This window comes from Scomber scombrus, chromosome 23 (assembly GCF_963691925.1).
Source record: "Scomber scombrus chromosome 23, fScoSco1.1, whole genome shotgun sequence".
NCBI classification, from domain to species: domain Eukaryota; kingdom Metazoa; phylum Chordata; class Actinopteri; order Scombriformes; family Scombridae; genus Scomber; species Scomber scombrus.
This window is the reverse complement of record NC_084992.1, coordinates 10,604,273-10,620,314: the sequence shown is the minus strand read 5'-3', so window position 1 is coordinate 10,620,314 and position 16,042 is coordinate 10,604,273. Positions and strand designations below refer to the sequence as shown.

The following is a 16,042-nucleotide window of genomic DNA, read 5'->3' as shown; positions in this document are numbered from 1 at the left end:
ATAATGTATGGACTCTTGAATCAAAGCAGGGGGAAATTGACCTGACTGACACTCCATGAAAGGTCAAAAGGAGGTCTGCAAAATCCTCCGCTGGGCATCATGAATCCGTTCTTATCAAATTTCATGGCTTTTTTCTCTCTTGATTTCTCCTTATGGGCTGAAACATAAGTGACGAACAGTGTCATCCTCAATACTATAGTATTTAGTTTGTAAGAAAAATAGCCAGCCACTTAAAAATATTAGGGACCACAAATATTAGTGAGTAATCTACACAGTCTGCAGTTGTGGAGATTAATAATCAGTGGATTTGGGTGCAGAAGCTCTGCAGCTTATTTCTATTCCTTGTGTGCTTGTAAATGTGTGACTATTGTGAATATGCATGACTAAAGTGCTGCAACTGCTCTTCCTTTTTTCATAGAAGGGCCCTGTGCCAAAATCTAGTTTTAATAATAATAATAATAATAATAATCATAATCATAATCTAGTTTTAGTACATTGTGTTCATTCCTTTGATGGTGCGTCCTCCAAAATAAATATGTATTTAATCACATTATCACAAAACAACCCTGGGACTATTCCAGCATACTGGTTGGTGTCTGGGAATATGTGAATTTTGTAGGGAGGTAAATGTATAAAGGCCACAGCTAAGTTTTGTTAATGAAACCCTAGAGGTTTGAAATGATGCCTGCTGGAACATTACCACCAAAGTCATCACTGATATTCTTATCCTAACAAAAACCAGTCTCACTTTTCATGCCAACCAACTAAGACAACAAATGCTAGCCAATCAGAGATAGAGTAAGGTGGGTTATGACTTCGCCATCCAAGGAAAAAAAAAATTGACGTCTTGTTTCAAGACTTCCTGCAGGACAGCTTCATGTTGTGTCTTTCCAGATCCACAACAGACCAGGACACCTCAGCACCTGTGAGCATTACATCACACGGACTAGACATGGATTACACTATTCGTGCAGCCAACGTGGAGGACTGCCAGGACATAGCACGGATGGTCATGGTGAGCGGACACGTTCTGATGGACTTACTTTAATTTAAATAGTATTGCACCTGAAGTGTAAGACTGAAACAAATTATAGCCTACAATTATGTTTGACATTTGGAAATTTGGCTATTTAATAAAAATATATATAATAATTTCTCCTCAGGAATTGGCTGAACATAACAAACACTCAGACGATGTGAAAATCACACAGAAAGGTAATGTAAATCAACAAAACTAACATAGACCATATGTTAAAATGATGGCAGATACTATTATCACCAAGGCACACATAGATACTCTGTGTGTATATGTACTGTGTACTGTACTGTATATTTTGTATAATTTAATAAGAACGATCAGTGATCATTAAAAGATATTAGTAAATTTGGAACTAATCATGAACAAAACATTATATGCCTTTGTAAATGAGTATTAATACCATGTTAACCTATCACAAAATAATGTAGATGTAAAGCATCTATAAATGATTAGTTAATTAGATAAGCTGAGTAAAGCCTAAGTGAAATCACCAACCATTTTCAGGACCGATCAGCACTGAGGTTAGCACGATGATAATACATATAACTCTGTTCTTCCCTCTAAAACACACAAACACCACAATTATTATGACAATACAGTGTCACAATTTTTGAGGAAAGCACATACATGAAGATCCATAAACTGGTGATGCTTTATTCCTTTAGTGAGGTAAAGACTCCAAACATACAGATGCTATCAGTGTGTGTTGCATGTAAATTGGCAGTGTCTCTCTATTTCACTTGCAGACTTGGAGCAAGACGGCTTCTCCAAGAACCCGTTCTTTCATGGAATCATTGCTGAGGTTCCTGAAAAACACAAAACCAAAGAAGGTGAGAAGGAAACCACCAATTTTAAGCCTGTATCGCACTGATGTCACCCAATTAATAGCTAACTTGTTGCCTCTACTTCTCGTTTAAGAGATACAGTATCTTTTAAGTACTTTTCTGAATCTGGTCCTGCATTAAAATAGCTTCAGTAGACCTTTCGGTAACTCTGAGTTTTTAACATTTTTGTTTAAAAATAATAAACCATTAATTATCAAACTTGTTGCAAATTTGTTTTGTCAATCGATTAATCATCTAATTTCAACTTTAGAGCATTATAATGTATAGTGGGGGTCAATAGGACCCCAACAACAACATTTTGCCCCAAGGCCCCATAAGAGGTTAATCAAGCCATTGTCTAATGTCATGGCCGTATGGAAACAGAACTACATATGATCTCCAGTTGATCAGGGATCAAACAACTTCTTCAGGACATTTACGAGTAAACAATGCTTATCACATGCGTCCACCTATGATTACTGGAAAACTGTTTTGACATGGCATTGACATTTTTGACGGTTTGCTTTCAGGCCATACAAAAATAGGCTATGCACTTTACTTCTATTCCCACTCATCATGGAAGGGCAGAGCTGTGTTCATGGAGAACTTGTATGTGATGCCTGAGTTCAGAGGTACAATACACTGTTTTTGTGTGATAGATATAATTTGTGATAATAACCTGGAGAAAGTGTTAATATAATATAAAGCATGGTTTGTCCTTCAGGGAAGGGAATCGGTAAAGCACTCATGAGCAAGGTAGCACAGGTGAGTAAAACATCAGTCATCATTTAACTTTAACAGTTCAGAAATGGAAATTTTAACTATGTACTTTAAACCTGTTCTCTCTTTACACAGATGAATAAATTTGCACATTGATTAGACAAACATAAAAATAATGTATAAAATGTCCTGGATATCCTGTAAATTATATATCCTGTCTGTCCTGTTGTTTTATAGCTGGGCCTGGCTGCTGGCTGCAACCAACTCAACTTCATCGTTCTTGAGCAAAACAAATTATCTAAGGAGTTTTACTTCAGGCAGGGCTGTTCCGACATGACAGCTGACATTGGCTGTCGCTATATGGCCTGCAATGGAGAGGCTTTGGAGCACCTGGCCCAACCCTAAAATAAACCCTAAAATAAAAACCCAAGTGTGCTGGCATACAAACAATGCGTCTTGGTGTTTTCTCCCAGAAATGTAACATAGAAGAATAGGGAATTGTGTTTCTGTCATAAGGTAAAATATAACATTCATGAGGAAAGGATTTTGTTTAATAGATTCATACTTAAGTTTATTCCCTTGAATGTTGAATGTTCAGCAAAATTTCATGTCAATCTGCCATGAAAATTATGATTTATCTTGCATACACAGGAAATATAGCTTATAAAGTGTTTAAATACTAAAGGTTTGTCCTCTGGGGACCATGAATGTGCTCATTAAACATCATTCTAATCTGAAAAACAGATTTAGATATTTCTCTTAACCAAATGGAAACACATGGCCTAATTGTGGGCCAAGATGAAAGATCTGTAGGTCAGCAAATCTGACATGCGGATCAATCATCTGGGGTTCTTGAATATCCACAGTACATGTCATTGGATTTACATGGCCAATAGCTGCAAAAATAATGTATGGACTCTTGAATCAAAGCAGTAAGTCAGGAGGAAATTGACCTGACTGACACTGCATGAAAGGTCAAAAGGAGGTCTGCAAAATCCTCCGCTGGGCATCATGAATCCGTTCTTATCAAATGTCATGGCTTTTTTGTCTCTTGATTTCTCCTTATGGGCTGAAACATAAGTGACGAACAGTGTCATCCTCAATACTTCTTTGAGTTTGTAAGAAAAATAGCCAGCCACTTAAAAATATTAGGGACCACAAATATTAGTGAGTAATCTACACAGTCTGCAGTTGTGGAGATTAATAATAAGTGGATTAGGGTGCAGAAGCTCTGCAGCTTATTTCTATTCCTTGTGTGCTTGTAAATGTGTGACTATTGTGAATATGCATGACTAAAGTGCTGCAACTGCTCCTCCTTTTTTCAAAGAAGGGCCCTGTGCCAAAATCTAGTTTTAGTACATTGTGTTCATTCCTTTGATGGTGTGTCCTCCAAAATAAATGTGTATTTAATCACATTATCACAAAACAACCCTGGGACTATTCCAGCATACTGGTTGGTGTCTGGGAATATGTGAATTTTATAGGGAGGTAAATGTATAAAGGCCACAGCTATTTTTTGTTAATGGAGAGGTTTGAAATGATGCCTGCTGGAACATTGCCACCAAAGTCATCACTGATATTCTTATCCTAACAAAAAACAGTTTAAATTTTAATGCCAACCAACAAAGCCAACGAATGCTAGCCAATCAGAGATAGAGTAAGGTGGGTTATGACTTCGCCATCCAAGGCAAAAAAAATTGACGTCCTGTTTCAAGACTTCCTGCAGGACAGCTTCATGTTGTGTCTTTCCAGATCCACAACATACCAGGACACCTCAGCACCTGTGAGCATCACATCACACGGACTAGACATGGATTACACTATTCGTGCAGCCAACGTGGAGGACTGCCAGGACATAGCACGGATGGTCATGGTGAGCGGACACCTGCGTACATCCAGGTGTGCGGAGCAGCTGTATTTGACTGATGGGCTTACTTCAATTAAATATTATTTGATGAAATGTGTTTGTATTAGCAGGCAGACACACCCGAAGTGTAGGACTGATAACGCATCGCTGGTATTACTATTTGAGATATTGTAGCCTATTAGAAACTGGCTAAGTTGTATTTTTTTAATTTCTCCTCAGGAACTGGCTGAACATGACAAAGTCTCAGACCTTGTGAAAATCACACAGGAAGGTAATATATTGACAAAACTAATGAACCACATGTCCAAATGATCGCATATGCTATTAGCACCCAGGTGTCAGTAGCCAACAATGCTATTTGCATTAAAGTCTAAGTGAAAAATGGAGGGGAAAAAAGTTCAATTAACTTTATTAATGTCCACGTATGAATTAAATCAGACTTGATTAAATTGAACAAAACTTAACAGACAATGTTATATATTTTTTACCACTTCTTTTTTTAAGGTATAATGTCATATGCTGTGAATAATTAAATAGCATCAACACTTGATGAAATTCAGATTTTAACAAACATAGTTCAATTATTTTATTTTTGTGTTTAATAACCAATTCTTCCAGTTTGAATTTAAACATTGTTTGAACTTTGACACCCGCATACAATATAAACAAAGCAACAACCTTATATTTTTTCTGTTCAGAATGAAGCTGCAGCAGGTGGGTGATATCTCTGATGACATGGAAAGAACAATTTTAGCTTAACAGTGGGGTCAGATAAAGACTCCTAACACATACTATCATTATCAGGGTATATGCATGGATATATTACAAGAGCTGGATGGGGCACCACAACTCAGCAGTCTCAATTATGACTCTTTCTATTATGAATTTTTGATCCATTAAAGTTTCATATTTGTAAAACTTTCCTTGAACCGAGAACAGTGATTTAAAAATCCATGGCATAACCAAAATGTAAAGTTTATGAGCTGAGGGGGAACTCGCAGGCGGGGACAGTGGGGGAAACACTACCTTGTATATACAATCGACATATGCGCCAGTGGAGCCATTCTTATAGAACTGAATAGACGCCATTTTTGGTGTCCAACTCTTATAATACATATTTTACATTTTTACAAGTCTGTATTTCACTTGCAGACTTGGAGCAAGACGGCTTCTCCAAGAAACCGTTCTTTCATGGAATCATCGCTGAGGTTCCTGAACAGCACAGAACCAAAGAAGGTGAGAAGGAACTGCTACTTCTAGCCCTGCAATCGCTCTAATGTCGTCCACTTAACAGCTAACTTGCTGCATCTACTGTTTAAGATCTATATCTTTTTTTTTTTTTTTTTTTTACTTTTTATTTATTTGTTTCTTTCAGTTATGCTTACAAACATGTGTTCTGCTACACAACAGTGGAAATATCAGAATTGGCAAACTCAGAATGCTATAAAGGGAAATGTAGCATGTAACAAACCCATATATAGTAAATAAATATAAACCCAGGTAAATGCATTTGTATGCATTTACCTGCTCTTCTTGCCCCCTTCTTATAATGTTCGCTGAGGTCGTGACCCATCTCTTCCCTTATATTCGGTCCATTTTTGCCAGCGCTGGTCCAGTGTGCCTGCTTTCATCCTCAGATAGTGAGTTTGTCTTTCCATGGAGTATATATATGTAGAGTCTCCTCTACAATGTCCAGCCACTGTCCTGGGCTTGGGGGGTCAACTTTCAACCAGCTCTTTGTGATGGCCTTTTTGCATGCCTGTATCAAAACCTTGAGAAGATAGGTGTCCTTATTTTGAACATTGTCCTCTGTCATCAATCCCAGGTACATAGTCCGGGGGTCCCTGGGAACTGAGCTATAGTATCTTTTAAATACTTTTGTGAATCTGGCCCTGCATTAGAATAACTTCAGTAGATCAGTTAATGAAGATCCAAACAGATGTTTAGGAGATGATGTGCAGATTTGAGAACATGATATAAAACATGAATGAATGTATGTAATACTGAAACCATTTAGGCTGTTGTTCTAAGTTGATTTCCATAAAACTGTTGAATTGACTTGACATTTTTGATTATTTTTCAGGTCATACAAAGATAGGCTATGCACTATACTTCTATTCCTACACCACATGGAAGGGGAGGGCTGTGTACATGGTGGACCTTTATGTTATGCCTGAGTTCAGAGGTACAGTGTGCTGTTCAAACAAGTGGTAGAACTGATGATATTCACATCATTGTGATCTAATGTCATTGTTTTTCTGTGATAGATATAATTTGTGATAATAGCCTGGATAAAATATGTTTTATTATTAAAGAACAGCATAAAATATTAAATAAAGCATGGGTTGTCTTTCAGGTAGGGGCATTGGTAAAGCACTGATGAGCAAGATAGCACAGGTGAGTAGAACCACCATCATTTACCTGCAACAGTTCAGAAATGGAAATGTACTTTAGACCTGTTTTCTCTTCATGCAAATGCAGTAATTTGCACTTTTGTTAGTTACCAATGCAAAAAAATGCAGAATATGCCTTGGGGATCCTGTACAATATTGTTAATTTCCAGAACAGCATTAACCATGTATGGTCTCCTCCTATTTCATAGCTTGGCCTGGCTGCCGGCTGCACCCAGCTCAACTTCATCGCTCTTGAGCAGAACAAATCATCTCTGGACTTTTACTTCAGGCAGGGCTGTTCCGACATCACGGCTGACATTGGCTATCACTATATGAGCTGCAATGGAGAGGCTCTGGAGCACCTGGCCCAACCCTAAAATAAACCCTAGAATAAAAACCCAATTCCAACCTGAGTTTTTTCACCAATCGCTGAATATGGGGTTTAAAACAGAGAGAATAATCTATTACAATTCCTAGATATCCATATTGAGATACAGACTCAATCTCAGAGCCCTGAAAAGTGGTGATATGTCCAGTGGCTCTGATTTTGCATTTGAAAACAATATACATTTTGTGGTGTCAGTATTTTAATCAAGTTTAAAATCACACCATCTACGATATAGAGTTTTGAAAGCAAGTTGTAGCTGACAAAGAGCCTGGTGTGGTGTAGATGCAGAGCAGTATGTGTCACCAGCATTAAAGTGTAAATTTGCATTGGAAACATTGTGTGATACCTTTTGCCTGCACACACTGAGATCTGCCTGACGGATAATTTTCAAACCAACAGTTTGTTCTGATAAGTCTTTGCTTCAATATTGCTTGATCCACTGTGTCAAAGATCTTCAATAAGTGAAGATCTTCACAAAGTGTTTCAGTCAGGGCCAGCACAAAAATCCAACCTCCAAAGAAAGTATTGTATGCCGATACAGCCAACAGAGCAGCCGCACACATATAGGCCTATGTCCTACAATACATACACATTGCGAATCCAATGTCTATTATGCAACAGTACTTAATCGACACCAACATGACAGCTGATCAACATCCGCAACGCATCAAGACACCAATGTGCAGCATCGCCATCAGATCATCTTCCCTTAGGTCACTGCCCACTTTACAATGTGCATACCATGTGACACAACATCAAAAACAGCACATACTGCCCGACTGCTCTGCACCCTTAGAGGAAACTTCTAAATAACTTCAAAAATGAAATCAATTTCTATAACAGACACAAACATGCTCCAAAAACGGTTCTAAATTTACTTCACAAAGAGAGAGAGAGAGAGATATTAGCCCAACAGCAGCGCCAATCTTGTCCAGAGAAAGTTAAAAAAAAAAAAACTAGCACTCACCGATGACTTGAAGATGAAATCCATCCTGTGATCCTTCATGATGAAAAAGGCACCCGAAGCAGGTCCGCAATCATATCTTTATCTACCGATCTTGCTGTTAAATCAACCGCCATCACCTTTCCAGAATAACAGACAGTGCGTCATCACGCACCTGCCCATGGGCCAATCAGCCAAGCTCATTTGAATGACGACGCCCAGACTAGAAACCCTGCTTGATTTAGGGCGTTCTGTCAATAACACATCAAAATTTGATTGGCTGATGATACGGTCACTCAACGTTACGCACCCAATAGCAGCGTCCAGCTCGATCAGAGGCTAGCAATGCAGCAGAGGAAAGGAGCTGTGATGCGTTTATAGGACATAGGAGATTTGAGCTCCAGAAAAAAAATTAACCATTCGTTTTCTGGATAAAGTTGCATACTGAACAAGTAATTGACTCCAGATACATTTCAGAATGACCTTTTAATTATGGAAAAAACAGAAAAAATACATTTTTGACAGGGCTAGCAGTGCTAGCCTTGCTGCCCCTGACTGCACACCACTGATTAAAATGGCTGCACAGTGATGCCTTTTGATTAAGGACTCAATAAAGTCAATCACTATTCTAATTGAAATTCAGGTAAGATATTTTTAGTAGGTAGGAACTCTTTCAGTGGTGTGATATGGGCCTATAATTGTTTCTATCTTTCAACAGGGGAAGAACAATGGCAGATTTCCATATAAGATGAATTTTGTTAGTGTCCAGGGAGAGATTAAAAAGATGAGTCAAAGGTGGTGCAATTAAATCCGCTGCTAGCTTAAAGGTAAGGTAAGTAAGGGTCCAAGTTATCAGGACTTGCTTATTATCTATGGGCTAAACATGTTAGGCTTTATGGACCTCTGAGACTGTAACTGGATTAAAACTAAAGGGTTGACTTACATTACCATCAGAAAAAAACAGTAAGGGGAATTCTCAAGAAGAACTTGAGAGTTGGACCAGGAACCAGAGGCAATGAAATGCACATTAAAACAATCAAGCATTGTGGCCTTATCAGACATTTTATGTGAGTCCTTAGCAATGCATAGAGGAAGCTTTATGCCACTTTTATTTCCAGCTATGCATTTATTAGTCTATTTCAGGGGATTACTTGGATTGCTTGAAGTTTTGGCAAAGAAATGATCAGCTTTGGCGCAGTCACCTGAAAGGCAGCCAGTCTGAATCAAGACCTGATCTCTTGGTTTTGAGATTTTTTGTAATTCTAACTGTGGCAAAAACACACTAATGTCATTTGCAAATACAGAAGCAGCTGTGTATATGTGAGGAACATTGGTTATGATTAGATCAATTAGACATGATATTTCAGGACATTTCTGATTAGGTCTACTGGGACTATGAACAATCTGACATCTTTCTTAGTATTGACTTTTATCACAAAATCACAAAGACAGACAGACATCCAGACAGTTTGTAAGAATAGTAGCCGACAATATTTTTATTGTAGACAGACCCTAGCCACTTAGACATATTAGGGACCACTCTGTAATAACGAATCTTTTATGAAGACTTTATACATTGTGATTAAAAAATAATGCTTGATCAGTTATAAGCCATTAAACAGTACATGTTGTAGATGGTTTATATCCTCTTACAGTATGAGCACTCTCCTCCTTGAACAGAGCTCCAGAGGATCAGACATGAAATCTACTAATAAAAGGACATCTTACTTTATAATAAGTGAATCATTTGCAATCATAAATATTGATTGCTTTGTGAATATGTATGACTAAAGTGCTGAAACTGCTCTTGCTTTGTTTTACCTAAGCTAGAGGCCATGTGTTGTGGTGGGACCCGTGTCAAAATCTAGTACATTTTGTTAATTCCTTTGATGGTGCATCCTGCAAAATAAATGTGTATTTAATCACATTACCACAAACAGACACAAAACAAGCCTAGCAGGGGTTGTATTACAGCATACTAGGAAAATGTGGATTTTATAGGGATAAAATGGTAAATGCATAAAGTACACAGCTAATTTTTGCCAATAGAGCCCTCTAGAGGACTAATATGGCTCCTACTGGAACAGTATGCATACAGATATTCATTGCCGGATCTACCATACGGACAATCTGGGCAAGTGCTCAAGGGTCCTTCAACAGAAAGGGGCCCTCAATGATGGGAGAGAAAAAAATGTGTGCTTTTATTTAATTATTATTTGTTGTGCTATACAGAAATACGATACCAGGCTTGACCCAGAAAACTTGTATGTCCAAAACAAATATGGAGTCACAAGGTTTCTGCCCAACAGCAGCATTATCCAATCAGAGTAAAATAAAAGGTGTTTTGAGGACATGAGCTTCAGTGCACATGAGCCTCTGGGTACTAATGCAGATATGTAGATAAATTACAATTTGTCCAAAAAGAACTGAAACAGTGATTAAGCTATTCAATTCAGTTTACAACATCATGTAACACATCATAACGGAAATCTCATAATAATTTAATGCGCCTCTGTGTCCACATGGGGAGCTGATACCCCCGGTCACCTACTTCCTGGAGGAGGGCGCTCTCAGCTCAGTTTTCTTTCAGTTTAAAAAGGTTATAGCCCTCTGCTCGGGTCCAGGGTGTCCTGAGGACAGCTTGTTGTGTCTTTCCGGATCCACAATAGACCAGAACCCTACAACACTGTGAGTCTCACACTGCACTGACTAGACATGGATTACTCTATTCGCACAACCAACGTGGAGGACTGCAAGGATATCTCGCGGATGATCATGGTGAGCGGACACATGAGAGCGTGTAAAGCAGCTGTATATGACTCGTTAGACATTTAGTAGCCTAAATGAGTCACAGCCTTACGTCAGTGGATCACTCTGCATACACGTTATTATTGTTATTATATTATTGAGACATTATTGGATGAAATGCGTGTTTATTTGAACGCAGACGCACTCATGCATCACTGGCATTTTAAAGAGCCACACTATTATGATATTGAGATATTGTGTAAGAGATTGGCTCAATGGTATTATTGTTTATTTCTTCCCAGGAATTGGCTGAATATGAGAAAGTCACAGATCATGTGAAAGTGACACAAAAAGGTAATTATATCATAAAACTAATATTAGATCACATGTTAAAATGATCTATTAAAAGTTCAGTTTCTGTAGTCTCTTTTTCTGCCTTGATCTTACTTTTAGATGTATTTGACCTTCATAAAATCCAAGAGAGGCCACACACATGTTTCAAGTGAGGTGATACGACTAAAAAGGCAAAGAGCAAAAGTCGCTTTTATCACTATCCTATTACACAGACACTAGCACTCACTAACAGCATGGTGAGATAAAGACTCTAAAAAGATGGCTACTAAGTTGGCAGTGTCTCTGTATTTCACTTACAGACTTGGAGCAAGACGGCTTCTCCAAGAACCCGTTCTTCCATGGGATCATCGCTGAGGTTCCTGAACAGCACAGAACCAAAGATGGTGAGAAGGAACCGCCACTCCAAGGCCTGCTATTGCCCTGATGTCACACACTTCAATTGAGTTACATTGTTATTTAAATAGTGCCAAATCACAAACAAAGTTATCTCATGACACTTTTCATATAGAGCAGATGTAGACTGTACTAAGTATTTTATACTTAAAGCTAATTTGCTGCGTCAACTACTCATTTAGGAGCTACAGTATACTTTAAGTATACTGTGAATCTGGCCAAGCTCACACTTCACAGTAATTATTCCCAGTTTACAATGTCATTTTTTACCAGTATAGTACATACTGATAACAATAAGGGAATATAAGGCACTTACTGTAATAGAGACAAATTTGATTTATTAGATCTGGGAGCTTTAGACAGGGTGCAGTGTGACCATTACTGAGCAACAAAGCTGGAAGTTTGGGGGAAGATGGGGAAATTAGTTTTGTAGCACTTTATAAATCTGCTGTGACTAATTTCAAAATTATCACATGCTACTACTATGTGATAAGAAACACAGGGAACATTTAAAGCTGCAGCAACATCAAACATGGGAACACAACAGTTATCAAGATTGTTTTTTTTCTGTCAATCCATTAATCATTTAATTTCAGTTTTAAAGTATTACCATGTATAGTTTGGCTCATTAGGAGCCCAACAACAAAATTGTATCACAGGGCTCTATAAGAGGTAAATCCAGTCTGATGTCATGGCCGTATATGGAAACAGAACTACGTAGGTCTGTGCGGTCCAGTTGGTCCACTATCAAACACAACTCAAAAAAATGTACAAGTATACAATGCTCATGACACCAGTCCACAAACCTGTCCACTTCAGCTTTATAGCTGCTAATGTTGGATAGGAAAACTACATCAGATGCTTACTTATGGTGGACAATATTGTCCTTAATAGTAGAAGCCTGAGGTGGTTCAGTAGATTGAAACTGTCGTTAGTCAGGGTGACGTTCATTGTTCATAAAGATTGTCAGTAAATCAGGTACCTCAGTCAGCAATAACAAAACCGTTATCATCACATAATGAATGTGTGAAGGGCTAATTTAATCATTTTAACATGTTTTTTCTCAAATTACCCACATCAACAATCTGCAAATATGCAATTGTGCAACACAAATAGCTTTAATTGGCTGCACGTTAACAGTCAGTAAGTAACTTGGTCCATAAACACGTATTTATTAGTTCTGTTTCCTAAAGTGCTGATGTGGCCTCTCTCCTTACAAACCACTTACATAACAAAGCTAACGCACCACATCTCCTCAGAAGGGAGAAATGAGAAAATTAACAAACGCTTTGCTGCCCAGTTCTGCCTTTTTCTTCCATGACACAGCCCTTTTTTCCATACACTCACCGCTGCTTTCTGTTCGCTGCTCGCTGGACTTTGATATCTGACTCCATGCTGAGGAGTAGCTGTCTGTGTGTTTGACTCACTAAACCTACATACCCCATGACTGAGATAAATGCAGGCTTTGTTTAACAAAACAGTATTTGTTAATACTGCAACCTTATCAATAGCAATTATACCAACCTGAAGAGCTTTTATTTGAAGTAATAAAAAAAAAGATAGGTTAATGATTACTCTTTGAAGTGATCCAATGGTGCATAATGAATAAACCTTTAACTTTCATACGAAGATGACATTGATGAATATGTCTTGTCAAAAGTCTTTGGTGTTTAGACTCTTTTTGAATCGAGGGACATCAGCACTGGTGATTGTAGCTGGTGACTTCTGCTGAGATAAGGCTGATGAGGTTGATGAAGTGATGATTCTGCAAAGACTGAGTGATAATGAAGAGGTGGAGGAACATGCATAAGGGCACAATGAAACGACAGATGGTTTGAGAAATAAAATTACAGACCTGAGAATTCAAAACATAGTCTTCTTGACTGAACTTTCACTAAAGCTCAGTTTGTCCAAACCAGCCAGGTTGCATTTTCATTTCTCCGTGCAATATCAATCAGGAGTGACTGTTCAAGCAATACTAGAGATTAGCTCATCTAAATATTTAGGAGATTGTGTGCCAATATGAGAACATGATATAAAAAATTACTAAAACTGCACAATTTAGTAAAATAAATATTCCATTTTAACAAAAAAATGGTATAAAAAAAATATGAAACTGTTGCACTGACTTGACATTTTCTACTGTTTAATTTCAGGCCATACGAAGATAGGATATGCACTTTACTTCTTTTCCTATAGCTCGTGGAAGGGCAGAGCTGTGTACATGGAGGACTTATACGTGATGCCAGAGTTCAGAGGTACAGTACACTATCTCAAACGTGCAGTAGAACTGATGATATTCACATAATTGCCATTTAATGTCATCATTTTGTTTTTTTGATAGATATAATTTGTGATAATAGCCTAGAAAAAAATAAGCTTTAATATTTGAAAAAATACATGAAATGTCAAATAAAGCATGGTTTGTCTTTCAGGGAAGGGCATTGGTAAAGCACTCATGAGCAAAGTAGCACAGGTGAGTAAAACACAAGTCTATCATTTAACTACAACCTGTTCTCTTTTTAGGCATATGAGGTAATTTTTGTTAGTTAAACATGAAAAATTATGCATAATATGCCATAACTGGAAACTTCCAGAGCAGCAGTACTCATGTCTGTCCTTCTGCTGTCTCGTAGTTGGGAATGGCTGCCGGCTGTACACAGTTCAACTTCACCGTTCTCGACTGGAACAAATCATCTCTGGACTTTTACCTTAGTCAGGGCTGCACCAACGTCACAGCTGATATGGGCTACCAATATATGAGCTGCAATGGAGAAGCTCTGGAGCGCCTGGCCCAACCCTAACCCAACAGCGGGCTCATGACCTCTTGACTTTTGCAATCATGAGGTCGACTCACACAATGCAAAACTCAGAGGCCCTGTTCCAAAACTTGACAATCACAGTTGTGCTTATTTCTCAAAACGCTAATATAATGTATAATAATATAATGTGACCATTTGCTAAGCCCCACCCACCATACTTACAAGCTTTCCATTCTTGAAACGGAGCAGTTTACAGTGATGATGGTGGCAGATTTACTGCTCAAATTATCAAATCAAATCAAATCAAAGGGGTTTTATTTCACACAGCAGTAAACAAAAGCAGGTTTCTCATTTCTAGTTAGCTAACATTATTTTATTGGTTAGTTGGCTATGACATTTCCAAATTTTGCTTGAAAACAAGAACGCAGTAAAATGCATATGATGGCTACATACATGATATAATGCTAAAAATGGAGAAAAAAAACTAGCAGTCTAGCATCATCTGGAGTTAATGATGAAAGTTGTAGACATGTAAATAAACAGTATTTTTTGTCTTACAGTGTAGAACTTGTTAGAAAAGTTTGTGTGAATAAAAAATGTAACAAGTTATTTGTTCTAGCGTAACCATGTTTGGATATTTACTATAGAAAAGACATGCAAGAACAAGCAGAGGTTGGATATATGATTTATCTAGTTTATCAGATTTTCAGAACCATAATTAAAAAGTGAATCAAATATGACTGAATTGAAAAAGAGTACAAACATAAGAAAATAAAATTATGCTTGTTAAAGGTAAAAAGCACTGGTACTATGCAATTGCTTTTGACCTGCAGGGGTTGCGCTAACACTACATGTCCATGTCTCTTCAATCCAAATGTTTTTTGTGCTCAGTATATATGGTAAAATAAGGATTTACAAAATATATACATACTATCTATATATACACAATAAAATTGAAAAAAAAACCTTTACTATGGTATACATTATAAATGCTTTATATATGCTTTGTGTTAAACAGAGCTCCATAGGACCAGACATGAAATCTACAAAGGACATCTTACTTTCTAATAAGTGGATCATTTGCAGTCATAAATATTGATTGCTTTGTGAATATGCATGACTAAAGTGCTAAAACTGCTCTTGCTTTTTTTAACCTAAGCTTGGGGCCATGTGATGTGGTGGGGTCCGTGTCAAAATGTAGTTTTAGTACATTTTGTTCATTCCTTTGATGATGCATTCTCCAAAATACGTTTACTCATTTAATCAAATTCTCACAAACTAACAGACACAAAACAAGCCTAGGAGGGGTTGTATTACAACAGCATACTATGAAAATGTGGATTTTATAGGAATAAAAGGTAAATGTATAAATAAACAGCTAATTTGTGCCAATAGAGCCCCCTAGAGGATTAACATGGCTCCTGCAGGAACAGGATGCATACAGATATGTAGATACATTACAATTTGTCTGTAATGAATTAAAGATTAAAGTGATCAAAGAATTAAATGATATTTGAAACAGTGATAAAGCCATTAAATTCCGTTTACAACATCATGTAACACATAACAGAAGTCTCATAATAATTTAATGCGCCTCTAAATCCAACAGGG

At 37.5% G+C, this 16,042-nt stretch overlaps 3 protein-coding genes across 3 annotated transcripts; all 3 read left to right on the top strand.

Annotated features, from left to right (window-relative positions):
• Positions 1–952: 952 nt before the first annotated feature.
• On the top strand, positions 953–2,988 carry LOC134005988 (diamine acetyltransferase 1-like). The gene is made up of 6 exons (XM_062445034.1): positions 953–1,015; positions 1,164–1,215; positions 1,786–1,869; positions 2,394–2,495; positions 2,588–2,628; positions 2,821–2,988. The coding sequence occupies exons 1-6, from the start codon at positions 953–955 to the stop codon at positions 2,986–2,988; spliced, it is 510 nt and encodes a 169-aa protein (XP_062301018.1).
• Positions 2,989–4,353: 1,365 nt separating this feature from the next.
• LOC134005987 (thialysine N-epsilon-acetyltransferase-like) lies at positions 4,354–7,220 on the top strand. Its single transcript, XM_062445033.1, has 6 exons — positions 4,354–4,456; positions 4,670–4,721; positions 5,603–5,686; positions 6,534–6,635; positions 6,807–6,847; positions 7,053–7,220. Exons 1-6 carry the CDS (start codon positions 4,394–4,396, stop codon positions 7,218–7,220), a joined length of 510 nt encoding a protein of 169 aa, XP_062301017.1. The 5' UTR covers positions 4,354–4,393.
• Positions 7,221–10,788: 3,568 nt separating this feature from the next.
• Positions 10,789–15,402, top strand: sat2a.1 (spermidine/spermine N1-acetyltransferase family member 2a, tandem duplicate 1). Its single transcript, XM_062445030.1, has 6 exons — positions 10,789–10,952; positions 11,225–11,276; positions 11,576–11,659; positions 13,826–13,927; positions 14,105–14,145; positions 14,306–15,402. The coding sequence occupies exons 1-6, from the start codon at positions 10,890–10,892 to the stop codon at positions 14,471–14,473; spliced, it is 510 nt and encodes a 169-aa protein (XP_062301014.1). The 5' UTR covers positions 10,789–10,889; the 3' UTR covers positions 14,474–15,402.
• Positions 15,403–16,042: the final 640 nt, after the last annotated feature.

Bases quoted from the DNA above. Each gene is read 5' to 3' on its own strand.
- LOC134005988 (XM_062445034.1), top strand. From the start codon at position 953: ATGGATTACACTATTCGTGCAGCCAACGTGGAGGACTGCCAGGACATA. The intron at 1,216-1,785 runs GTAATGTAAATC...TTTCACTTGCAG, and splicing joins TGTGAAAATCACACAGAAAG to ACTTGGAGCAAGACGGCTTC. The intron at 2,496-2,587 runs GTACAATACACT...TTTGTCCTTCAG, and splicing joins TGTGATGCCTGAGTTCAGAG to GGAAGGGAATCGGTAAAGCA.
- LOC134005987 (XM_062445033.1), top strand. From the start codon at position 4,394: ATGGATTACACTATTCGTGCAGCCAACGTGGAGGACTGCCAGGACATA. The intron at 4,722-5,602 runs GTAATATATTGA...TTTCACTTGCAG, and splicing joins TGTGAAAATCACACAGGAAG to ACTTGGAGCAAGACGGCTTC. The intron at 5,687-6,533 runs GTGAGAAGGAAC...ATTATTTTTCAG, and splicing joins ACAGCACAGAACCAAAGAAG to GTCATACAAAGATAGGCTAT.
- sat2a.1 (XM_062445030.1), top strand. From the start codon at position 10,890: ATGGATTACTCTATTCGCACAACCAACGTGGAGGACTGCAAGGATATC. The intron at 13,928-14,104 runs GTACAGTACACT...TTTGTCTTTCAG, and splicing joins CGTGATGCCAGAGTTCAGAG to GGAAGGGCATTGGTAAAGCA. The intron at 14,146-14,305 runs GTGAGTAAAACA...GCTGTCTCGTAG, and splicing joins TCATGAGCAAAGTAGCACAG to TTGGGAATGGCTGCCGGCTG.